Raw genomic sequence first — 26,433 nt, forward strand, 5'->3', positions numbered from 1 at the left:
TTTTCCTTTCTCTACTAGAATAACATTACCTGCTGATCATTAACAACACATTAACACAGACAAAGTAGCATAGTATTCTTCTAACTGCTCCATTAAGTCATTTGGTCACATCTTGTAATAGAGATCTCTTGGGTTCTACAAATCCCTCACCCACCTTCCCAGATACTGAAAGCTAACTTGTTTTCCCTCCTTACCTATTCTGATAAGGAAACTTAGACCTACAATTATGGGGATGAGTTACAGCAGACTGAAACACTTGAGTGTATAGACGTTAAGAAAGGGGATGTCCTGGAGCAGTTGAAAGGTATTAAGTTAGATAAGTCACCAGGACCGGACGAGATATACCCCAGGCCACTCTGGGAAGCGAACAAGGAGATTGCTGAGCCTCTGGCAATGATCTTTGCATCATCAGTAGGGACGGGAGAAGTACCAGAGGATTGGAAAGTTGCAAACATTGTTCCCTTGTTCAAGAAAGGGAGTAGAGATAACCCAGGAAATTATAGACCAGTGAGTCTTACTTCAGTGGTGGGCAAATTGTTGGAGAAGATCCTGAGAGGCAGGATTTATGAACATTTGGAATAATCTGATTAGGAATAGTCAGAATGGCTTTGTCAAGGGCAGGTCATGCCTTACAAACCTGATTGAATTCTTTGAGGATGTTACAAAACACATTGATGAAGGTAGAGCAGTGGATATAGTGTATATGAATTTCAGTAAGGCATTTGATGTGGTTCCTCATGCAAGGCTCAATCAGAAAGTAATGAAGCATGGGATCCAAGGAGACCTTGCTTTGTGGATCCAGAATTGGCTTGCCCACAGGAGGCAAAGGGTGGTTGTGGATGGTTCATACTCTGCATGGAGGACGGTGACCACTGGTGTTCCACAGGAATCTGTTCTGGGACCCCTGCTCTTTGTGATTTTTATAAATGACCTGAAAGAGGAAGTTGAAGGGTGGGCTAGTAAGTTTGTTGATGACATGAAAGTTTGGGGTGTTGTGGATAGTCTAGAGGGTTGTCAGAGGTTACAGCAGAACATCGATAGGATGCAGAACGGGGCTGACAAATGGCAGATGGACTTAACTCAGTTAAGTATAAAGTGTTTCATTTCAATAGGTCAAATTTGAAGACAGAATATAAGATTAATGGTAAGACTCTTGGCAGTGTGGAAGATCAGTGAGATCTTGGGGTCCATGTCCATAGGTTGACAGTGTTAAGAAGGCGTATGGTATGTTGGCCTTCATCAACTGTGGGATTGAGTTCAAGAGCCGTGAGGTAATGTTACATCTATATAAGACCTTGGTTAAACCCCACTTGGAGCACTGTGGTCAGTTCTGGTCACCTTATTACAGGAAGGATGTGCATACGATACAGAGAGTACAGAGGAGATTTACAAGGATGTTGCCTGGATTGGAGAGCATGCCTTATGAGAATAAGTTGAGTGAATTGAGTGAACTTGGCTTTTTCTCCTTGGAGCGACATGGGATGAGAGGTAACTTGACAGAGGTGTATAAGATGATGAGAGGCTATTGATCGTGTGGATAGCCAGAGGTTTTTTTTTCCCAGGGCTGAAACGGCTAACACAAGGGGTCATTGTTTTAAGGTGCTTGGAAGTAGGTACAAAGGGCTTGTCAGAAATAAGTTTTTCACAGAGTGGTGGGGGTGTAGAATGCACTACCAACAAAGGTGGTAAATACAATAGGGGACTCTTAGATAGGTACGTGGAGCTTAGAAAAATAGAGGGCTGTGCACTAGGGGAATTCTAGGCAGCTTCTGGAGCATGCTATATGGTCGGCACGACATCGTGGGCCTAAGGGCCTGTAATGTGCTGTACATTTTCTATTTTCTATTTTCTATGTTCTAGTTCTAAATACTAACTCTTTCTCTTTATACAAATGCTGCCCGACCTGTTAAGATTCCCAGCATCCTGGGTAAACTGATCATCACACACCTGTTTACTCAACTAAATTTGCTTGGAATCCAGGCATTAAATATCTTCAAGAAAAAATATTTTCATCTTTGTCAGCTAATCTTGGTCCACCTACATGCAGCTTTGCGGCTGCCTGTAAGCAAACAAATCTCAAGGTTGTATAATTTATACATTCTTTGATAATAAATGTACTTTGAATCTTTGAGTCTAATTAATGGAAGATTTATGGTTCAATTAATATACAGTGGGATCCAGCAAGTGCACTACTGCAACTAATCATGAGGATTCACTGCAGGTGTAGCTTCTTAATTCTAGTTATATGAGAAAGCATCATCTAACTGGAATTAGCCAAGTCTTCGTATGGACTAGGTGAAGAATTCTGGTGGCTAAACAGACCATAAAACTAAGACCAGGATGATCATATATCCTTCTTCACTCTTTAAGAAAAATACATCATTTACAAGTAAATTTTGCTCTTTAATTGAATGTGTTGGGCATGTGGCCGAGAGGTTAAGGCGTTTGTCTAGTGATCTGAAGGTCACTAGTTTGAACCTCAGCTGTGGCAGCGTGTTTGTGTCCTTGAGCAAGGCACTTAATCACACATTGCCTCTTGTGGTCTGAGTCAACGGTCCCCTCCCTTTAATTGAATTAACTTCAGCAAGAAGTGGGAATCAGACATACATGTTAAGAGACAATAGTATTACATCAAACAAAAAGATGTATATCAGAAATCCAGAAGATTAAATTGAAATTTGAATTTATCAAAGGAAAACTGAAGTACTGCAAAAGAAAGAAAAAGTCAAATACAAGAGCAAGCTGACTCTTATCTTAAAAATGGACTTAAGAACTTCATATAGATATGTAAAAAGGAAAAGATCAGCTTTGTGTCTATCATCACAGAATAAGACACAGAACATTTCTTGGAAATAGTGAATTTCTATATTGGTGAATAGATAAACAGTATAAAGATATTAACAGTAATAATGGTGAAAGTATTTGGACTGAAAGGTGATAAATTCCCAAGGTCTGATGACCTACATCCTCGTGGTTAGAAGGATATAATTCGGCCTGATCAGAACAAGGGATCAGAATTTTTCAAGTTGAAGAACAAGTTTATTGTCATCTGACTGCATATACAGTACTGTGCAAAAGTCTTAGGCATCTGAGATTTTTGATATGGTTTCAGATGGTATGACCTCCACAGAGGCCATACCATCATTTAGGCTGTCTGGGATTACCTGAAGAGATGGAAATAAGCAAGGCAGCCAAAGTGTGCAGAGTAACTGGCAAGTCCTCCAAGACAAACAATCTACCGGCTGATTTTCTTATCAAACTGCACCTAACAGTGTACCTAAGAGAATTGATGCAGTTTTAAAGGTAAAGGGTGGTCACACCAAGCATTGATTTGATTTTGTTTTTTCATTTTTTACTGCACTTTATAGTAATTTTTTTATAGTTAGGAACTTTTCATTATTTTGAAAGGAATTTTTTACATGTCCCTAAGACTTTTGCACAGTACTGCATACAATCAAACGAAACAACATTCCTCCAGTTCATGGTGTACCAGGAAAACATATATCACGCATAGGACATAAAATAAAATGTTACCACAAATAAGTCAATAAACTGTAATTCAACATGCATGTAATGCACAGTATAAGTAAACAGTAAAAGAAGATTTGAGCATTCAGAACAGAGATGAAAAGAAGTTTTTATTTAAAGTAAAACCTACATGAGTATTTAGTAAACACTCTGAAAATATTTTCCAGTATAATGCCTCTCATATAGATTACGGAGAAAAACAAGAAACATATATCATAGGAACAGGCCACTTACTTAAACCGATCTCTGCTGATGTTTTTGCTGTGTACATATATAATTCTAACTTAATCTTCTCAACTATGACATATCCTACTCATTTCTTCCTCATATGATTACCCAGTTTCCTTTTCAAAGAATCAGTCATTTACTTAAATTTAGCATCAAAGTTAAAATTATTTGACATGTATTTTCTTTACCCACAGGAAACATGTTTCCAGAGCCACAGGATAATTTAGGTCTTTGGAATGATGCAAAGAGTGATGAACTTTCACCGGAAGAAATACAAATAGTAAGTTCAGTTCTTTAATATAAATAATACTTATTTTATGGTTCCTGATCATAAAAACAGGTAATTTGTTTATGGTTAATAGTATCAAGTTAACTTTTGAGTACAATTGCAACAGACTCTGAGGAATACGAAAGCATCACCCTTAGACTTTCAAAGAAGTTTAACCATCCAAATGGCCTTTCTGTCTCATATTTGCTTTTCAGTAGCATTATTTTTGTGCTACATTTGAATTCTTGCTATTCATTACATGAAGATTTAAGATTGAATTTTCTGTTCTGTTCTGAAATATGAGACTTTCTTAAAGCAATAAAAGCAAAAGCATAATACTATATTGTGGTTGCCATGAATCTGAAATGAAAGCAAAACAAAAAAATTCACTCTCACTCGCGCTGCCTGACTGGTTGAGTATTTTGCAGATTTTTGTCTTTAATTTCTTTCAGTTATCTTTATTGTTTTTCTATACTATACAGTCACGGGATTTGCACTTCATTTAAATGTCTTTTGGGGGGAAGTTTGAAATGTAGATTTATGAATTTATGAAATGATATATGCAGTGTGCAAGGAAGGTTTGATACAAAACATCTGCATGCCTCCCTGGTATCTTTCCTAAAATAAGAAGACCAAAAGTGCAGTTATACTCCAGTTGTAGTCTTTCTAAAATTGCTCTTCAAAAACAATTTGAAGGGTGAGTTTGAGATATTCCATGGGGACAATTGAAATTATAATAAATGATTGTATATTGAGATGGAATTTGATTTGGTTGATTTGATTTGTTTGTTACCTTTTAACAAAGTATTGTAATTGCTTTTTTTTTGGTTTAGAACTTTATTTTAACATCTCAAGTTAACTTTGCCTTTAGAAAAGTTCTGCAAAAATTTGCTTGCAACCTCTGAATTTCCTAGGAGATAGCAAAAGCACTAGATTGCTCAATTAGCCCAAAAATACATCATTAGAATGGAAATTACAGGCCGCAACCAATCGTAATTTGGGAGAAGAAACATATTTAAATGAAGAAGGAGGAGAAGCAGAATAGTTTCATAAGCTGTTTGCAGGATGTCACCATTGTCTCTGGCACCATCTTTTCTAAGCCTTTAGTGTTATCTGGCATCTTTGGGACTTTGTTAGTACCAAACTAGCAGATTTCTGGACTATTGCTTATTACTCTTATTAGTACCCAAGTTTGCTTTAATAACACATGACTCAGTAGTATAATAAATTTTCCAGTGAACTTGTTGAGATTAAAGGGAGCGTAAAATAAATAAGCACTCTTGGCCATGGCTCTGGCTGCAAGCAGTGATTCTGACCCTTGGCTTTCACCCATTCAGCACACAGCCCAGATCCCAATCCTGCTGGGATTCTGGGCCTGTGGTTCTATCCATGCACCCCATGTCATGGATAGCATGAGTGAGCCAGATGCTGAACTATTAGAATCTCCAAACATTTTGATATTGGTTTATCAGAATTTTACTGTGTTTTTGTTTTACCATGATATAAAAAGAAGTCAGTAATGGAGAGTTTGTTGGTAGTTTCAGATTTTCGCCTATTCCAAAAAAATTGGTCTATCCATGCTTCTACATTCTTAGTAAAAGCTATCTCCCAGTACACTTGAATTTAGACATTTTGTCTATACTAAATGTGTCCAGGTTTGATGATCTCGTCTTTTTTTAAACTTGCATGGATTTTATTCACACACAAATAAATGAATTATTTGGATGGAGGAGAGTGAAATCAGTACTTTAAGGACTTTAGGATTGAGACTGACTCTGAAAATATTTGTTCATCTCTTATCTCTGTTTCCTGATATGTTGTGTATTCTGAAAGTGTTTGTTAGATTCAAATGTTGGTAGTAAACATTTGAACAACAAAAAAGTTTCTCCTCCAAAAGCTTTCTATGCTTACAAATTGCTTGCTCATTTTCTTTTTTTAATTTGTAACTAGAAGACATTATAATGGAACTTGAATTGAGTAGTCTAGATATGAATATATAAATACTTCATAAGTTTGCATGATAATTAATACTGTGCTTCATTTCTGGCAGTTTGAACAAGAAAACCAGCGCCTTGTCAGTGAGATGAATAGCCTGGTGGATGAAGTGAGGTAATGTTCTAATAATACAGCTCTGACAGAAAGGCATGTAAAGAAAACAATTGCAAACTAATGTTTATTTTAGAACAGTTAATGACTCAGTTAGCTGTTTATGAAAATTATTGCAGGTGAAGAAAAATATGTCCCCTGACAGATGAGTGTTTTCCTGCTTTTAGGAATTTCTTTTCCTTTGAGTTTGAATCATGACACAAGTAGTAATAGTTGCCATTTTTTTCCAAAAAACAATTGCTTATGAACTTCAATACATAATTGTACAATTTTAGCCTTATCTTCTCCAAGAATATTTCGAAACCTGCATTCAGATAGTGGAGAAGAGCTTCTAGCATTTCTTGGTGCTTGGCACTCAACTCATCCTTCTCCCCCCTCCTCCAACCCCATCCCCACAAGCTTTCAACTGATGCTGCTGACATCCAAGCTCTCCCTACCTTGTTAGGTAAGACATAACTGAAAAGTTACCTTGTTCTGTATCGGTACAAGGACCGATTTAGGGTGGTCCCCAAGCCCAAATTTATAGGCCTGCCATCAAAGATCACTAGCCAATTTCCCTATTATTAACTGAGTATGAATTGAGGACTCAGCCAAGAACTGGAGAATCAAGTGCACTAGTGAGTTAAATTTTAAAATAAGGCACTATAAAAATCCCTCCTGTGTTGTGATTCTCTCCCAGTAAAAGCAGAGAAACTTCTCCCTGGTAATTTTGTTTATAATCATTTGGATAAACATCTGCTGAAAATTAGGAATAGAAGTTAAACAGATATGCATCGAATTAGTAGATCAAATGTTGTTCTAAAGAAAATGATTTTTGTGCTGCAAAAACTGGACATGCCTGCAGGATGAAATTGCCTGGGACTGACTAATGTCTATTTCAATATTAAAGTAATAACCAGGAGTTTTACAAAATTACCCCAGGGCTCCAAGAGAAATTTCAGGGAATTTATTTCTACAGCCAGTACACATTCTCAGTTACCTCCTGCAGGAGAATTAATAAGTGGTATGGAATTCCTGATATTGCAGATGGGACAAAATCTGTGTGGTTTGTGGCCTTTGCCCTTTCTTCATTCCACTATTTTTTTGTTCGAGGTAGCCAGTAGAATATTTCCAATGTTCTTTTTCTCTTGTGTCTTCTTACAAAGAGCCATTTTAGTTATTCTCATTATATTTATCTCCACCCAGTGAAAAAGCAGCTGTTTTAAATTTTGGCACTGTTCAGGGGTTAGAGGTGGCATAATATAATCTTGGATAAAAGGGTTGTGTTGTATATTGAGCTGGAAGCCTCATTTCAAAAACACCAACAGCTTTTTTAGTACTTCTTCCTAGTGATTTTTTTTTTAGGTCTTTCATTTAGTTTTGGTTTGAAGCTTTGTTTGTGATTTTCAATCCTGGAGCATTGTTGCCAGCACATTAAATGTAAGATGCCGAACTTAAAAACTATTTGGACAGACAGTACTTTGCTGACTTGGAACACTCCATATATTTATAATGATTATTAATGTCTATAGAACAGACTTACAGTGAAGAATTTTTGCTTATAATTCGTAGGATGTGGGCATCACTGGAAAACCTAATCGCCAGTTAGTATAGAGATGGGGGCATTGGCTTTCTCAACCACTGCAGGTATCTGGTGGTGCTGCATTCACAGTGCTGTCAGTTCTGGGACTGGGATAGTATAAAGTTTGATGGGAACTCTTAAGCAATGACATTCCCTTGCACTTACGGCCCTTGACTTTCAAATTTAAAGGTTTTGGTTTGTCAAGCACTCCCGGAAACTAATTAAGCAAATAAATAAAGTCAAACCTCTAATTAAATGACTTACAAATATTTAATAAATTAACTAGCAGTTGGAGGGACTTGCCATATCAAAAGGTCTTTGCATTAGTAAAATATCTGGTGAAGTAATAAATATTGTGTTCTTTCATTACCTGGAGCTTAAGACTGACCAGACAGATGTAATTAAAAACCAGCTATCTTTTCTGTGACTAAAGTCGGGTAGCACTCACATCTACTGTGATGAAGTGTTTTGAGAGGTTGGTCGTGGCTAGAGTTAACTCCTGTCTGAAGCAGATACCTCCACAGCTTGTCTACAGCAGATGCAATCTCCCTGGCCCTCCGCTCACTTTGGAGCATCCGGACAACAGCAAAACATACACCATGTGGCTGCTTATTGGTTATAGTATGGTGTTCAATCCTATCATATCCTCAGCACTAATCACCAAGTTTTAAAACCTGGACCCCCATACCTTCCACTGCAACAGGATCCTCAACCTCCTTACTGGGAGAGCACAGTCAGTGTTGATCAGTACCTAGCATCTCGTCACTGACAGTTAATAAAGGCACAGCTCAAGGATGTGTGCTGAGCCCACTGCTCTACTTTGTCTGCAGTTATGACTGTGGAGCTAGGCACAGCCTCAAGTGCCATCAAAACAATTGCCGATGACACTACTATTATTTGCGGGCTCAGATGGCAACAAAGAGATCTACAGAAGTGAGAGATCGGTTGTTTGAGTGGTGTCACAACAACATTTCACTCAACTTCAGAAAGACCAAGGAACTGATTGTGGACTTTAAGAAGAAGACATTGGGAAAACACTCATGAGTCATTATTGAGGGCTGAGCAGTGGAAAGAGTAGGTAGCTTCAGATTTCTGGCTATCAACATCTCATGGCATCTATCCTGGGCCCAAAGCCAAAGGCATGCCAGTGGCTATACTTCATTAGGAGTTGGAGGAGAGTTGGCATATTACCAAAGACTTGCAAATTTTTTAAAAATGTATCGTGCAGAGCATTCTGACTGATTGCTTCACAGCCTGGTGTGGAGGCTCCACTGCACGGGATCTCAAGAGGCTGTAGAGCATTGTAGACTCAGCAAGTTCTATCATGGGTGGTGAACCTGAGAAATTCATTGCCACGAACCGCTGTGGAAGCCGAGTCATTTGATGTTTTTAAAGCAGAGGTTGATAGGTTTTTGATTAGTTAAGGAGTCAAAGGTTACAGGGAGAAGGCAGGTAAATGGGGTTGAGAGGGATAATAAATCAGCCATCTTAGAATGGTGAAGCAGACTCGATGGGCTAAATGGCCTAAGTCCACTCTTAAAGAGGTGGTACCTCAAGAAAATGACAAGCTTCATTAAAGACTCTCACCAGCAGGGACATGGCGTCTTTTCATTACTACCATCAGGGAGGAGGTACACGTACCTGAAGACCCACACTCAACCTTTTAAAAACAGCTTCTTCACTAACGCCATCAGACTTCTGAACTGTCAATGAACACTATTTCGTTAACCACCTTTTGCACTTTTTTCAGAACATACACTAATTTTAATGCCTTGCACTGTATTGCTGCTTCAAACCTTCATGACATATGTCTGTGAAAATTAACCTGACTCTGGTTCTGATTCAGTGTCCAAGGGTCTAGACTAAGCAGAACTTTTACTCAAATCCATCTATGACAGAAAACAACTTCAAAGTCCAGTAACCAAATACAAAGCTAATGGCAACAGTGAGTACCAAAAAGCTACCGGATGTATGTACAAACCCATGTGGTCCATTAACACTTGTTAAGGCCATCATCGCAGCAGGCATCGTCTGAGTGGACAGAGTTGGAGTGGTGATCTTGAGGGTTTAGCTCTTTAAGATTTTCACAAAGAGAAGCTTCATGTAGAGAAAACAAAACAAAAGAAAAGCTCATTTTTTTCCCCTCCCTTTCTTTATACCTGCTCAGCTGGGACAGCAGAGATGCCAGGCACGATAGTTGAATGCTCCACTTGTGCGATGTGGGAAGGCAGGGAAAACTCCCTTGTCCATGACAACTACAGCTACGAGAAGTGCACCCAGCTGCAGCCTCTAACAATCTGCGCTAAGGAGCTGGAGCTGAAACTGGATGAACCCCAGATCATTTGAGAGGCCGAGGGGGTGATAGACAGGACATAGAGAGAGGAAGGTACACCCAAGGTGCAGGCCACAGGAAACTGGGTGACATTCAGAAAAGAGGTTGAGGAGCCAGTGCAGAGAACCCCTGTGGCCATCCCCCTCAACAACAGGTATATCACTTTGGGGGGGGGGGGGAGATGACCTAAACAAAGGAAGTTCACAATGGTCAGGTCTCTGGCACTGAGTCTGCCTCTGTGACTCAGAAGGGAAGGGGGAGAAGTGGCCTACTGTGGTGATAGGGGATGCATTAGTTAGGGGAATGGACAAGAGGTTCTGTGGCAAGAACAAGGTTCCAGGATGGTATGTTGCCTCCTGGGTGCCAGGGTCTGGGATATCTCAGGTCAAGTCCTCAGCATTCTTAAGTGGGAAGATAAACAGCCAGAAGTTGTGGTCCATGTGGGTACTAATGACACGGCTAGGACGAGTGACGAGGTTCTGCATAGGGAGTTTAGGGAGCTAAGTGTTAAGTTAAAGGGCAGGACCTCCAGGTTTATGATTCCAGGATTGCTACCCGTGTCACATGCTAGTGAAGCCAGAACTAAGATGATTATACAGTTTAATATGTGGCTAAGGAGATGGTGTAGGAGGGAGGGCATAAGATTTTCGGATTATTGGGCTCTCTTCCAGCCATGATGAAATGGTGGAGCAGACTCGATGGGCCAAATAGCTTAATTCTGCTCCTATGTATTATGGTCTTATGCTCAAGAAAAGAAATTTGTCTTCTTGCTCTGACTCCAGTCAGATACTTAGCTGCTCACTGCTACAGCCTTAACTGTCTGTAAATGCCTGTACGGGCAGAGGTTTACAAATCCTGTAAAACATCTTTAATAGTTACTCAAGATTAAGTTTCCAATCTGGAGAAGGATGGTACCTTCTGCAACCACACGTTTTATAGTACATGAAGTACAGCTTTGAAGTTTAATCGCAGGTATAATAATATATTGAGAGGACCATCATCTCAGAGATTACAGCATTTAGTATGCAAAGTCTGCAACATCGTCTACTGAAGAGAACTGAGTGTGGTTTTACCAGCATTTCCCAGGTCACAGAAATATTTTTAAACTTAATTATATCCAGCCTCAAAGAAAATCTTCCTACAATTTGGCACTCTGAAAATCAACAGGATAGTTGAAATGGTAAAGTAAGTGAACCACTGCTGCAGCCTTCTGAGATTGGGGGCTAGCACGTCATGTTGCTGTACAGATGAAGAGTTTACCCTCATGTAATCCCCATGTCACACTACCCATGGGAATATCCTGAATAAGGAAAATTTTCAATCTCCAACACTGCTAGTTAAGAGATCAGTGGAAAAACAAAGCAGCAAATTCTGGAAATGTGAAATAAAGACAGGAAACTCACCCAACTGGCTGTTTGTCAGAATCCAGTTCATAACTTTATCTGAGCAATGAATTAAAAGAAATGCAGTTGTGTACTATTATCAATAACCCTCTTGTAAGCGCTGCAGATGATCAATTGCTTCCCCTCCAGTGCTGAGATTTTTTTCAAGCTCCAACTAGTTGTTATCTGTTTATTATATTTGCTTTAATTTGCAAATGAGCATATCCTTGACCTGTATGTCTCAAAAAAATATTGTTTATATTTGGAATATAATCTTTTTAAAACAGGCAAATTGAGGGAAAAGTGGTTGAAATCTCGAGACTTCAGGAAATTTTTACTGACAAAGTTCTGCAACAGGTGAGCTAAGTATTATATTTTTCCTTTACGTGTTGCTAACCTATTTTGCATAGCAGACGAATTTGGCTCTGTGGGGTGTGATGGTCCTTTTTCAAACAGTGCATTTAAATAAAGCTATAGAAAAGTGATTTGGATTCACTGGGAACCAAACGCCTTCTGAAATTCAGTCTGATCAGTTCATTAATATGTGCATTCATTGGTCAAATGTTTCTCATATACTGAAATTGGGGGTACTTCAGATTAAATTGCTAATTCAAAATACAAATAATGACACTGATTAACCGTACCCACACACGATGCCACAGGTAAATAACATGCTGGTGATCTAAGATATTAGGTCTAACGCATTACTGTGTTAAATTATGAATTGTACATGCTTTGGGGTAGAAATTTCCCTCACTTTGCAAAGATAGTCACACAATGTAACAGCAACTGTCTGTTGTACTTCACTTTTGAAATTCAATCTCAATGAAGTAAGTGGAAGCAAAGTTGGAAACTGAATGCAACATACAGGTGCTATCATGTATGTCCTGTGCAAGCCGCAGAAAACAACTTCCTTGAAGTTAGATGTAAAAATTGCTGCTGTTAAGCATTTTCATGCAATGTTGTTTTTAAATATATATCTTATATATTTTAATGTTCATTAGTATTTAAGTGCCATTTTCACAGAGATCTCAGCCTGTCATTGATAAAAGTCAGTATTTTCTGTATTAGATTTCTCTCACTTTAAAATGCATCTTCTTCCAATTTTAAACCAAATGACCAGAAACATATTTTGGAACGTTGTTTTTCCTCTTCATGCCTTGGGGTGCATCAGCAGCAACTTTGTCATTTTTTTGGCATTTGTTTTTGATGAGGCCAACTTGGGTGCTCAATCCAGCACGGATGGAAAGTGTGCAAGGAGCCAGCCAGATTCGAACCCAGGACCGCTCGCCTCAAACTCTGCACCACCGGCCGGCTAATTTTGGATGTACATAGTAGATTTTGCTTCAGTTCTTTTTTTCAGTTCTACTTCTTGTCAAGTCCATTAAAGAACTGGGAATTGCTTCTTCCTTTCTTCCAGTCAGTGAAATGGGAACAAATTGTGTTCAAAATTGTGCCTTTAATGAAAACTCTTCAAATTTCTGCTCAAATTCACTTGCAAACATAAAATCTAATATCAGCCTAATCAAGCAAAGTTAAGCAATGGATTCCATGTACTCTTATTCTCTCCCATCTGATTCCACCTATCACCTACCAACCTCTGACCCCCACCCCCAAGCACATCTGGTTCATTCTGTCCGTCAACCCATCTCCGTCTGACTCCACCTATCACCTGCCATCCTCTATACCCTCACCCCTTCCCCCTTTGCACTACTATATATGGTAATCTTCCCTGTTCCCTTTTGATCCTGATGCGGGGTTTCAATCTGAAATATTGACTTTTCCCATTTATTTCTAAAGAGGCTAATTTACCCGCTGAGTTCTTTCAGCATTCTGTTTGTATTAAAGTTTTCATATGTGATTTTAAGTGCTGTGAAAATCTTCTTTACAACTATTTACAGTTTGTTCCATGAACTTAACAAAATAAAATGATGACAATTTATGAGACTGTAATGCCTAGGCCATTGAGTCTGCTCCATGGCTAACTTATTATCTCTCTCAAACTCATCCTCCTGCCTCCTCCCCATAATATTTAACGCCCTTATTAATTGAGAACATATCAACCTCTTCTCACCTATAGGAAATCAGAAATTGCAGAAATTAACATTTAAAATTTGTTCAAAACTATTTCCCAGGTACTATGGAATGCATTGGTCAGTATAAAAAGAAAAAAAAGTCAAAATCTTTTAAAGCTTTTCTAATAGTGTTCCAAAATAATCTCATAAATTTTAAAAGCTCCACAACAATCTGCAATTGGGTGCAATACATATAAGCTCCTAGTGATGATTAATTCATTCCAAGTGCAAGAACATTTATTTTTTGAACAGTCCATTAAGAATTTCAATATTTTTTGCCTTCTCATAGTCAAGGTATTATCGCACCATTTTTATATGGTAGTCTAATTTTGTCAAGATTAATCAATTTGTTACTGGTTACCTCTCCGAACTATAGCAAGAATTTCTTAATTTAAAGCAAAGGCTTACAGAAACTTGAATTAATACAATTTGTCTTTAAAATTTTGCTTTTTGTGCCAGAGTATGCCAGTTGAATTGTACGAAGAACAGCACACAGAAAAGAAACTCCAGATCTTGGCTCTTTATTGTTTGTTCAGAGATGCTCTATTTGCAATGCTTTTTATAGAAACATAGAAAACCAACAGCACAATACAGGCCCTTCAGCCCACAGAGCTGTGCCGAACATGTCCTTACCTTGGAAATTACCTGGGGTTACCCATAGCCTCTATTTTTCTGAGCTCCATGTACCTATCCAGGAGTCTCTTAAAAGACCCTATCGTATCTGCCACCACAACGACCCTGTTATTATTACTCCTTTCCAGAATCTGTCTCCCTATCTGCTCGACCCCTTCCTGTTCCTAACTTCCACCCACAGAGACTCTGTAGACAATCCCTCCATGTCTTCTTCCTTTTCGGCAGCCATGACACTATCTCTGATTAACAGTGCCATGCCCCCACCTCTTTTGCCTCCCTGTCCTTTCTGAAACATCTAAATCCTGGCACTTGAAGTAACCATTCCTGCCCCTGAGCTATCCAAGTCTCTGTAATGGCCACAACATCATAGCTCCAAGTACTGATCCATGCTCTAAGCTCTTCCGCTTTGTTCGTAATACTTCTTGCATTAAAATAGACACATCTCAAACCACTGGTCTGAGCGCATCCATTCTCGATCACCTGCCTATCCTCCCTCTTGCACTGTCTCTTCTGTTCGGTTCCCACCCCCCAGCAATCCTAGTTTAAACTCTCCCCAATAGCCTTAGCAAACCTTCCCGCCAGGATATTGGTCCCCCTGGGATTCAAGAACAACCGGTCCTTTTTTTACAGGTGACTCCTGCCCCAAAAGAGGTCCCAATGATCGAGAAATCTGAATCCCTGCCCCCTACTCCAATCCCTCAGCCACGCATTTATCCTCCATCTCACGCTGTTCCTATACTCACTGTTACGTGGCACAGGCAGTAATCCCGAGATGACTACCTTTGTGGTCCTGCTTCTCAACTTCCTTCCTAACTCCCTGTAGTCTGCTTTCAGACCTCCTTCCTTTTCCTGCCTACGTCATTGGTACCAATATGTACCACGACCTCTGGCTGTTCTCCTTCCCACTTCAGGATATCATGGACGTGATCAGAAATATCCTGGACCCTGGCACCTGGGAAACTACCATCCATGCTTCTTTCCTGCGTCCAAAGAATTGCCTGTCTGACAACCTAACTATAGAGTCCCTTTTCCCTACTGCCTTTCTCTTCCTTTCCCTACCCTTCTGAGCCACAGGGCCAGACTCTGTGCCAGAGGCACAGCCACTGTTGCCTCCCCCAGGTAGGCCCCCACAGGGGACATTGCCTCAAGATTCAGGGGAGAAGATTTAGGATGGAAATGAGGAGAAACAGTTTTTCCCAGAGAGAGGTGAATCTGTGGAATTCTCTGCCCCGGGAAGCAGTTGAGGCTTCTTCACTAAATATATTTAAGATACAGTTAGATAGATTTTTACATAGTAGGGGAATTAAGTGTTATGGGGAAAAGGCAGGTAGATGGAGCTGAGTTTATGGACAGGTCAGCCATGATCTTATTGAATAGCGGGCAGGCTCCTATTTCTTATGCTCTTATGTAACAGTACTCAAGCAGGAGTACTTATTGTCAAGGGGTACAGCCACAGGGGTGCTCTCTAGCATCTGCCTCTTGCCCTTCCCTCTCTCGACTGTTATCCACTTATCTGTCTCCCTAGGCCCTGGTGTGATGACCTGCCTATAGCTCCTATCTATCACCTCCTCACTCTCCCTAACATGGTCCCTAAGGAGCTGCAGCTCGATGCACCTGGTGCAGATGTGGCCATCCGGGAGGCTGGGAGTCTCCCGGACTTCCCGCATCTGACACTGAGCACAGAACACCGGCCTCACACACATTCTTCTTGTCTGTATTCTACACAGGCAACCTAACATGCCTCGACCTGTTATCATCTAAGCCCCGTTGAGCCAAAGTCTTCCTACTCTGTCTCCCTCTACTCCGTCGCCCGCTCCTCTGACACCCGCTCTATAAAGCTGTCTCCTTTTAAACTCTTCTCACTATTCTCACTGGCTGGCGTCCACGCGCTTGCGTAGTCATGCCCCAATCAAACCGCTGAAGAAATAACCATCTCCTTTTAAACTCTTCATGCTGTTCTCACTGGCTGATGTCCACGCGCTTGCGCAGTCGTGCCCCAATGTATTTATGTACAAATATGTCCTTTAAAATGGTATTCGTGTTGTTTATAAAATTATTAATGGATAACAACATTTTATATGTTTAAGAACATGAAATATGTTTACATTATTGTGACTTTAGTGTGAGAAAGTTGATATTAGTATGTTCCCATATCTGTTCAATGTTTTGAAAAGAATTGTATTGGTAGAGTCAGTAATATCAGATGTTTGTGAAATGGAAATTATGGGCAACAACTTCTGTTTATCCAATTCATTAAGATTTCTTTATTCTTGCTTGTCAGGAAAAAGAGATAGACAACATTCATGAACTAGTTGTGGGTACAACTGAAAATGTTAAGGAAGGGAATGAAGATATTAGAGAGGTAAGAAATATTGTTAGTTGGTAGATGTTCTCAGTTTTTTCTAATAAAGAAGAAAATCGACAATGCAGATGAATGTTATTAACTATGCTCCAAATTATCTGGAGTAGGCTTCGCAGCCATTGCATTTCATTCTTTTCTAAAGATTTATTAACGTTTCCCTGAAAAAAATCAATGGAATATTCTCAAAATGTAAAGATATTCATTTTCCATTCTGCTGTAGTTCGTGACTCAGAATATGGAGTAAGAGAATTTATTTGATAGTTTACTATTTATGGTATTGACAGTGCCTATAGAAAGGGTGCCAAGGTTAGGAGGAATTAAAAGAAAAAAAATCTAGCATGGTATTGTGTTTGCAAGAGTTCAATAAAGTTAAAAGTTTTGGTAAGTTAAGGTTACTCTTCTTCGAGCAGAGGGGTTCAAGTAAAGATCCAAGCTCATGTTCAAAATCAGAAAAACAGTTAATAACTCAGGGAAGCAATTTAAGTAACAACAATGCCAGTAACCAGATGTCACTGACTTAAGGGAACTAGTAAAAGAGCCAAAAGCAACATAAAGAAACTATTTTAATGCAGCCAGTTAGGATGCACTGATAGGGAGAGGGACGTCATTCTTAAAAGGGGGAGAAGGTTATGCAACTCTGAAGAGCTTTGCAGTGAAATTAATTGAACAAAAGGGGTTGAATGGCCTTGGTCCATGCCACATCCTCCATTGATTTCCTTCTTTGTAACTTCCAATGCAAAAATATCTTGAAGGTGAAAATAACCACAGCAGCACACACAAAATGCTAGAGGAAGTCAGCAAGTCAGGAAGCATCTTTGAAAGGGAATAAACAGTCAATGTTTTGTGCCAAGCTCATTCATCTTTTCTGGAAACCTAGGGGATAGAAGCCAGAATAAGAAAGGGTAGGGGAAAGGAGCACAAACTGGCAAGTGATAGGTGAGACCAGAGAAGGGAGAGGGTGGATGAGTGGGTGAGGAAGGTTAAAGTAAGAAGCTAGAAGATGATAGGTGGGAGAGCTAAAAGGGCTGAAGAAAAAGTAATCTGAAAGGAGAGGACAGTGGACCATGGAATAGAGAGGAGGAGGAGGATGGGCCCACTGCATAAGGTTGGAAAAAGCAGCAGAAGTGTGTAAACGTGTAAATGTTCCCCAGGATCCAATACACCTTCAACAGGTGACATCCATCATTAAGGACCCCCATCACCCAGGACATGCCCACTTCTCATTGCTATCGTCAAGGACAAGGTACAGAAGCCTGAAGACACACATTCAATGTTTCAGGAACAGCTAACCAGAATGGGATATGGAAAAAGTGAGAAGGGGGAAGAGGGTGTAATTATCAGAAGTAAAGAAATCTATGTTCATCCCATTAGGTTGGATTCTACCCAGGCAGAATATGATATTTTGCTCCTCTAACTTGAATTTGTCTTCATTGTGGCAGTAGAGGAGGCCATGGACAGACACGTTGGGATGGGAATGGAAAATTGAATTGAAATGGGCGTCCACCTGGAGCTCCTGCCTTTTGTGGTGAACAGAGCAAAGGTGTTCAACAAAGCACTACCCCAATCTGCGTTGGGCCTCACTGATGCAGAGGTAACTGCACCAGGATCATTGGATACGATAGATGACCCTGTCAGACGTGCATGGAAGGACTGTTTGGAGCCTTGAATCATGTTCTGGCACTCCTTCCTATTCCACCCACCATCTTATTCTGGCTTCTGCCCTCTCTCTTTCTGGTCCTGATGAAGGGTCTTAGTCCAAAGCCGACTGTATATTCCCCTCCATAGATGCTGCCTAACGTGCCGAGTTCCTCCAGCCTTTTGTGGGTGCTGCTCAAGATTTCCGGCATCTGCAGAATCTCTTGTTCTATGAAAATAACCACAGGCAGAATTGAGGTGGTAGTGCTCACATAACTCTGATTCAGACTTGACTGACTACTAAGCACCTTTGGTTTAACTTGGCATAACTAGGTAAGCTAACTAAATAACTGAGCTTATCAACAGAGCAACGTAAATGGGAATTCAGGATTCAGTACCTGCTTTGCTTTGAAGGCCAGTGCAGTGGTACACAAGTTACAGGTGCTGCCACACAGCTGCAGTGACCCAGGTTCATTCCTGACTTCAGATGCTGTGTGGAGTTTGCACGATCTTCCTGTAACACTGTGCGCTTCCTTCAACATTACAACAACGTCCCTAAGTTACCCCTAGTGTAAGTGGTAGCAGGAGAACCAGGACTTGTGAAAGAGAATAGGTTAGATAGGGTTAATGGAGCAAATGACTTCCTTCTGTGTTGTAAGAAAATACATTGGATTATTTTTTCAATAATTGTTTTGAATTATTGGTACATTAAAGTTGGAAGGTGACAAATGAAGATAATGAAAGAGTGTGTGTGTGTGTGTGTGCAAAGACTTTGAACTTTAGGTCATCAGACACTCAGTATAGCAGTAGTGATCTTCATGTTTCTACTAGATGGGAATCCCAGCTCACACTAATCCCCTCATAGTAATTGACATAAATATGCTTGAAGTACCTATTTCATTTTTAATCCACTGCCTATATACATCTTCTGTGCATTCATATTTCACAATAGTAGATTGCAACAATCCATTCCAAAATACATTGTAAAATTAATGCAGCTCTCTCTTTCCGTGGGAAAATTCCAGGGTAAAATTATCATCATTAACCTGTAATACAGTTTTTACCTGGAAATCGTATTGTGATCAATTCTCAGTGTAATTGGTACAATGTCTCACAGATCTATAGAAGGTATGTGGTACATATTTGTTAACAAATACCAATAAGCATTGAAGTGCAATGGCAGACTGAAGCCACTGAATGTCACTGCTGAGCAAACTCATTATTCTTTCCCTGTAAGCATAAGCATATTTAAAAGGTTACAAATTGAAATATTAAAATTAAAGCTTATAAGGACATAACATTAGGCTTCTATATTTCTCTTAGACTTCTTCCGCCTCAGCTGATTGCAAAAATACCAGTTGTTCCCCAAATCCACTATCATCAGCACATTACAGGAAACAGCCTTCCCTCAAAGGACTCTGTCTACACTTCACGCTGCCTCGGTAAAGCAGCCAGTATGAGACCCCACCCATCTCATACATGCTCTCTTCTCCCCTCTGTCTTCGGGCGCCTGAAAACACATACCACTAGGCTCAAGGACTTTTGGTTTCTATCTTACTGTTATCACTCTTGACAGACCTCTTGTTTGATAAAATGGACTCTTGGCCTCACGGTCTACCTCGATATGATCTTACACGTTGTTGTTTACCTGCACTGCAGTTTTTCAGTAGCCTTTACACTTTACTCTGCATTGTGCTCAGTACACTGTTTAATGATTTGAACTGTATAAACACTATGAAAGACTGATGCCAATTGATTACTAAGTGAAACCTGAGGCTCAAGCTGTTTGATGGGTTTACATTTTTTCACTGAGTCCTGCCAGGTCAGACCAGAAGTCTACCCTTGCACGAGAATGTTGTTCCTACAACCACATTGGATCTAATTTGGAGCCTATGCACAGTTGAAGGGCTCAAGTCCACGGCCTCATTGGTTGCAACATCATTTTCTTTATGATTTGGCAAGGAAAGGACCACCTTGCTTTTACGCATTCCATCTCACCCCACTCACCCCCTCATTGAAATCAATAACAGCCAAAGCTGCCTTGCCCTTATAGAAAGGGTAAATAAGTACCTAATATCCCTGTCTCTGCCATGATAAATGTGAAGTAAAGTGTCTGAGTGATAATAACCCATCCCATGCCCTTCTCCCAACCAAACAGCAGCTGAAAGAGCTAAGCAGTTAACTGAGGTGACAGTGAGAGGTAATACAGCTGAGATAATTTCTCTACCTATTTTACCACTCCATCACTTGTCATCTTTCCTTTGACCCATACTTGCCCATGCCAATCAAAATGTACTTTTCCATTTTCCCAGCACTTGACCCATACTCATTTAAATTCTTGTCCACATACTTCAATATATGTATTAATATTCCTGCCTCAACAACTTCCTCAGGCAGCTGTTTTCATATATCTTCCACCCACTGTGTAAAACAAAAAATTATCAAACTTTTCACCTCTTACCTTAGAACTATGTGCCCCTCATGATTTTATAGACCTCTACAAGATAGCCCTTCTATGCTCCAAGAAGTATAGGCCCAGCCTGTCTAACCTCACCCTGTATCAGTCCCTCGAGCCATAACCACATCCTTGTAAATCTTTTTGGCACTATTTTTCTAATTTAATCACATCCTTCCTAAGCTGAACACAATATTCCAAGTGTGGCCTCACCAATGCCTTGTGCATTTGCAACATAACTGCCCAAGTTCTGTATTCAGTGTTCTGAGTGTTGGGAGCCAGCATGCCAAAAGCCTGCATCATCCCCCTATCTACCTGTGACTCCCTTTAACGGAACTATGCACCTATACTCCAAGGTGCCTCTATTCTACAATATTACCTAATGTCCTTCCATTCGATGTAGAAGTATAGATTTGTAACACTTAGCACTTATTGGAATTAAATTTTATATTGCCATTCCTCAAACCAGTCAATCCAGGCCCCGCTGTAATTCTTGATACTCCTCTTCATTGTCTACAACATTACCTGTTTTAATATAATGTGCGTACTTACTAATTATTCCTCATTAGTCAGCTCCATCTTGGGTACGAGCCTGCATAGTATCCAAGACATCTTCAAGGAATGGTGCCTCAGAAAGGCAGTGCCAATTATTAAGTACCCCATCACCCATCTTCTCATGGTACCATCAGGAAGGAGGTACAGAAGCCTTAAGCCTTAAGGATTCAGGAATAGCTTCTTCCCCACTGCCATCCAATTCCTAAATGGACAATGAACCCATGAACACTACCTCTCTTTTTTCTTATATATTATTTCTGTTTTGCACTACTTTTAATCTATTTAATATACATATATATACATATTGCAATTTATTTAATTATTTTTTTCTATATTATCATGTATTGCATTGTACTGCTGCTAAGTTAACAAATTTCATGACACATACCAATGATAATAAACCTGATTCTGACTGAAATATTCTCATTCAAATCGTTAATATAGATAAGTAATAATGGCCCAACACTGATCCCTGGGGCACACCACTAATCACAGACTTGCAGTCTGAGAAATATCCTTCCACTGCCACCTGCTGTTTCCTGCCTCTAGCCAAATATGTATTCAGTTTTCTATATCTCCTTGGATGCTTGTGCTCATGGGAACATGAGCATCTGCAGATTCTCCTCCAAGTCAGTGCTGTCTTGAAAATAAATTGCCATCTTTTCATTGCTGTCATGTCTAAATCTTGGAGTTCCCCAACAAAATGTATTGAGGGAACCCATAACCAAAAGGACTGCTGCCATTAGAGAGTCTCATCATTACTTTCAAGGAAAATGATAAATGGGTGATAAATGCTCATTCGATGTCAACACCTACATTACAACAAAATAAAATTATAAAGCTGGCTAATTCCTTCATACCGAGGTAAATCTGTTAGCTGGCCTTCCTCATTTCTTTTCCATTTACTCATTGCCCTGTTAGCCTCTCAGTCTCCCACCTCTATTTTCGAAACAGGTTAACAGGAGTAGAATCTACGTAATTGTAACAGAATAAGTTAATACCAGTGCCCATCACTTCTACTGGAAATATATAATGGGCATCTATAATATTCAGAAATGATGCTTTGTAACTAAATATGTTATTCTCTTACAGGCAATAAAAAATAACGCTGGATTTCGCGTCTGGATCCTCTTCTTCCTAGTGATGTGTTCATTCTCTCTACTTTTCCTCGACTGGTATGACAGTTAGCAAATGGTGACAGTCAAGGTTTCTATTTTGCTGCATTTATTAAAACTTGAAGGAATTTATTGAAATTAATTAACATATCTTGCCCACAGGAGAATGCCTAATGCAAAATAGGCATCTTAAATCTGCACTTGCGCTGTGGTGCAGCACGATTTTGCAATATTATTTAATATAACTTGTCTGTAAATCGAGTATTTAGTGACAAACTTCAGTGACCATTCAAACAAAATTCTGCTAGAAAGCTAAAATACATGTTTTTTGTCATAGATCATGTATTGTTGTTATGTCAAATGATGGTGATTTATAATTCAAAAGCTTTGAAATAAACTCATTAATAGAAACATCAAGCAACACTCACTTGTGTGTTTTTCAATGTAGTACTTTTAGTGCCAGAGTTACAGTAAATGACGCATTGCTCCCACAATAAATAAATGAAGTTTTTGGTTTCTTTATAAAACAGTATTTGTCATCAATAAAAGTAATGTGAAATTGCTAAAATCCAGATTCAATTTCTTTGAAAATAGAATACACTGATTTTTATCTTGTGCACTAGAAGAATGAAATTAGTACAGTAGCTCAGAGGTGTCATGCAGTAGAGACCATGAAAACAAATAGTTCAACATCTAGACTTGGATATGTTAATGAGATATAACTTGAGCACTTGTCTCTGGAGAGTAGTTGCTGTGCAGAAACAACAATTCTCTTTTTCTGAAAGGGATAAATTCAATCAAGTTTCCAGATCAAAGTGATGAGCTAATTGACCTTCATTGGGTAGCAATGATTTTGTTGATTAACAGCAGTGCTGTCTTAGTCATAATGTCCTCCATGACCATTTATCCAATTCACTTTATTAAGTTTGCACTCTACAAAGGTGTTTTCATCTTTGTTACTCAGCTAATAACCTTTAAGGTTATTGACTGGATCCATATTTTCAATGTGCTTAAACTAGTGGTTTCTAAAATGGCTACTTGTTTACTAAATGGTGGGTGGAAATGAAAAAGGATTTCAATGGCTGCATTAAAAGAGAAAACAAAGCAGAAGAACCAGAACTATATTAAAATAGAAAGCAAAGATTTTGTACAACCGTGAGGTCTATAATTCTTCAGGAAAGAATGAACTATAGTAGATTAAAAGGATATATTTATCAATTATTATGCAATTCTGAGTCAGACCCAAGCATTTTATTTATTATTATTACCTGCAGGAGTGATTGCAAACTTGGGGATGGAATGTGGGTGTTTGCTTTTCAAAAAAAAAAGAACAAAAACAACATTTTTTATTGGACTTTATTTTGTTTTATATAGTGTGTTAGTTACCCTCATTGCATCATTTTACATCCAATACAACATTTGCTCAGATGTATAAAACACATGGAGCTCTGTACAAACAGGACTTAACACCATAATCACTATATGACAAATATGGCACATGTTTTACAAAGCATGACATTTTGGCACTCATTTTAATTTGTTATGTCTGCATCTTTTTCCCTCCCTTTTTCTGCCATGTATTTTCCTCAACATCCAATGTGATTCTGAAGAAATCAGTCTCAAGCAGTCCACATCTAGTATTTTGGCACCTCTTCCTCTAAAGGCAAATGTGGCCGATCGGCTTCTGCACATTTAAAATATCAAAATAAAGGAACTATATAATTATTTGGGATGACAAAATGAAGTGCATAGTCCCCTCCTGAATTTAGGGGGCATCTAAAAAGATGAAAATAAAGGAAATACTATTAAATCCAAATTATGTTTCAGGATCATGTAAAGCATAAGTGTAAATTGTGTTTTATTTATAAAACATTATGCACAAGTGCTGATGAAACATAAATATTTAATGTCCAGATACTGTGTTTCATATGCATTGGCAAAAGGCTTTTTTTTAATATGTCTGATATAATGTAATTCTCAGACATTAAAAATACTAATGATTCATTTGTACTTTCTTTTATATACACAATTTTGATTTCTGTTAATGATAACAGAGATGCTTAATTAAATCCATTCTGCTGAATCTCTTTCTGGGGAAGAGGATGCAGGGAAGAAAGAATATTTAAGTACTATTAAAATCCTACACATTCTATGTATTCTCATTATTTTTAGAAATAGCTGCTTAGAAGGACTCCAAGAATGGCAAGGTCTAAACCATTTTTTAATATATAAAATCGTTATTTTCTTCAAAATATGGGATAGATGGTATATTCTTTGCCTAACAAATGAGGCAAATTGATTTTTTTATTTTCATAACTGTTGGAGCAGAACAGCAAATGCAGAAATCCTTCACAGTTGCAGCCTTTACAAATCCTAGTTGATTAAATGAGAGCTCTACTTTGCCAGAAGTTAATGCACTCTTTACAACTTTCACTCTAGCCCAACTTGAAACTAAGGTGGTAGAACTAACCTGTTTTACTTCAAGACCATAGCTTGTGACTGTGACCCAACTGTTAAATGTGTTTATCCATAAACTAACTGTAACCAATAATCTATCCTCTAAATGAAAAGTCATCAACATCACTGTATCAGACAATAGATTCCCCTATAAAATCTTTTGGTGCTTCCACTTTCAATTTTAACTGTTGTTTAACACTGAAGTGCAGTAATATTTCACTGTATCTGCAGATTTTAAAAGTTCGAGAATCTTGTTGTTCCAACATACCTAATTACCAAAGTACTCATTAATCACCAAATAAGTTTTATTTTAGAGAATACTCTGCTTTTTAAAAAAGGGCATGGGTGACTGGATTTTCAAAAGATCTATCCACAGAATCAGAATATGGAGCAGGTCTTTCTCTTACTTACTTTCACATCCACAACCTGAGATTATTAAAAGTACAGCAATCCTAGCTGATCTAATCAAATGAGACAAGCATGCCACCTTGGAAAGAATTTCATTAACACTTACAAATAACATGAACAGAATGAAGAGGAATGGAAGAAAAACCAAGCTGGATCAAATTAACAAGTTCTCTTCCATAACTTACTAATGTCAGTGCCTTGTACATTAAGCAGCTAAAGTTGGTTCCTGTATTGGTTTGCAAGGAACCGAGGGTCAAATCGGGCGTTTACTCAGTGGTTTTGCTAGCATCTTCACTTTCCTTCCCCAGCACTTTCTCTTCAGAGAGTGTAGCCAGCCAGGGTGAAACCGAGCGTGAAATGGTCTGTTTTGCTAAGTTATAGTGGTTAATGACAGTGTAAAATCTTCCCCGAGTAGCAGAATCTTGCTCCGAGTAATAGGTCTCCAAACCAACTGGAATGCAGCGATTATGCTAGAGAAAAGGAAACAAAATAATACCCAGTGTTTATCCACAGGCTGCTAGTAGCAGAAATTATTTGCAATGAGAAATACACATAATTCAGCTTTCATCAAGATATTATGTTTACCATAATGAAACATGTATAACTCCTTATCGTCATCTTCGTTAACTAATATGAATTTTCAGAAACAACAGAGTTCTGGGAATGCTTAGCAAGTCAGGCAGCATCAATGGAGAGAGAAACAGACTTGCTAGTCAAGGACCCTTCATTGCGATAGGAAAGTAAATATATTACTTAAATTATTTTATTTTTATTACATTTATATATACAAAATTTTAATGTGTGTGCAGTATGACCTTATATTTTCACTTTGCTGATTCTGATGTAGAATTTTTGGTCTGCAAGATCAACTGTTTAATAGTGCCTTCATCTGCTTAGTTCTTCAAACATTAAGCATCCTGTTTTTGTTTCCTCAATTCCATCATCTGCATTTTTTTATCCTGGGGTTGGGGTGTGGGGGGGTGTTGTGGGGAAGATGGTTTCAGAACTTGGGCTTATTGAAAGGATGAAGATTATTGTGCCCTCATTTCCAGGTACTGAAATAACTCTGGAATGAACACCGCTCCCCTCCCTCCTTCACCTCTCTCACCTTATTTCTTTGCCTGTCCACTACCTCCCTCTGATGCTCCTCTCCCTTTTCCTTTCTTCCATGGCCTTCTGTTCCCTCCGATGGGATTCCCCCTTCTCTGGCCCTGTATCTCTTTCACCAATCAACTTCCCAGCTCTTTACTTCATCCCTCCCCCTCTCAGTTTCACCTATCACCCTGTGTTTCTCTCTCCCCTCCCCCACCTTTTAAATAACTCCTCATATTTT

At 39.0% G+C, this 26,433-nt stretch overlaps 2 protein-coding genes across 2 annotated transcripts in view; one reads left to right on the forward strand and one right to left on the reverse strand.

The window, feature by feature from the left end:
• stx18 (syntaxin 18) overlaps window positions 1–22,776 on the forward strand; it is a 225,430-nt gene extending 202,654 nt beyond the window's left edge. The window contains exons 7-11 of the mRNA XM_063045081.1: window positions 3,951–4,036; window positions 6,075–6,133; window positions 11,693–11,762; window positions 16,395–16,475; window positions 22,213–22,776. Of these exons, the coding sequence (XP_062901151.1) occupies window positions 3,951–4,036; window positions 6,075–6,133; window positions 11,693–11,762; window positions 16,395–16,475; window positions 22,213–22,308 (392 nt within the window). The 3' untranslated portion in view covers window positions 22,309–22,776. The remainder of the gene's footprint in view (window positions 1–3,950; window positions 4,037–6,074; window positions 6,134–11,692; window positions 11,763–16,394; window positions 16,476–22,212) is intronic.
• Window positions 22,777–23,555: 779 nt separating this feature from the next.
• LOC134344949 (neuronal vesicle trafficking-associated protein 1-like) overlaps window positions 23,556–26,433 on the reverse strand; it is a 123,110-nt gene continuing 120,232 nt past the window's right edge. Inside the window, exon 5 of the mRNA XM_063045082.1 lies at window positions 23,556–25,570. Coding sequence (XP_062901152.1) covers window positions 25,367–25,570 — 204 coding nt within the window. The 3' untranslated portion in view covers window positions 23,556–25,366. The remainder of the gene's footprint in view (window positions 25,571–26,433) is intronic.

Source organism: Mobula hypostoma, chromosome 4 (assembly GCF_963921235.1).
Source record: "Mobula hypostoma chromosome 4, sMobHyp1.1, whole genome shotgun sequence".
In the NCBI taxonomy this organism is placed as follows: Eukaryota; Metazoa; Chordata; class Chondrichthyes; order Myliobatiformes; family Myliobatidae; genus Mobula; species Mobula hypostoma.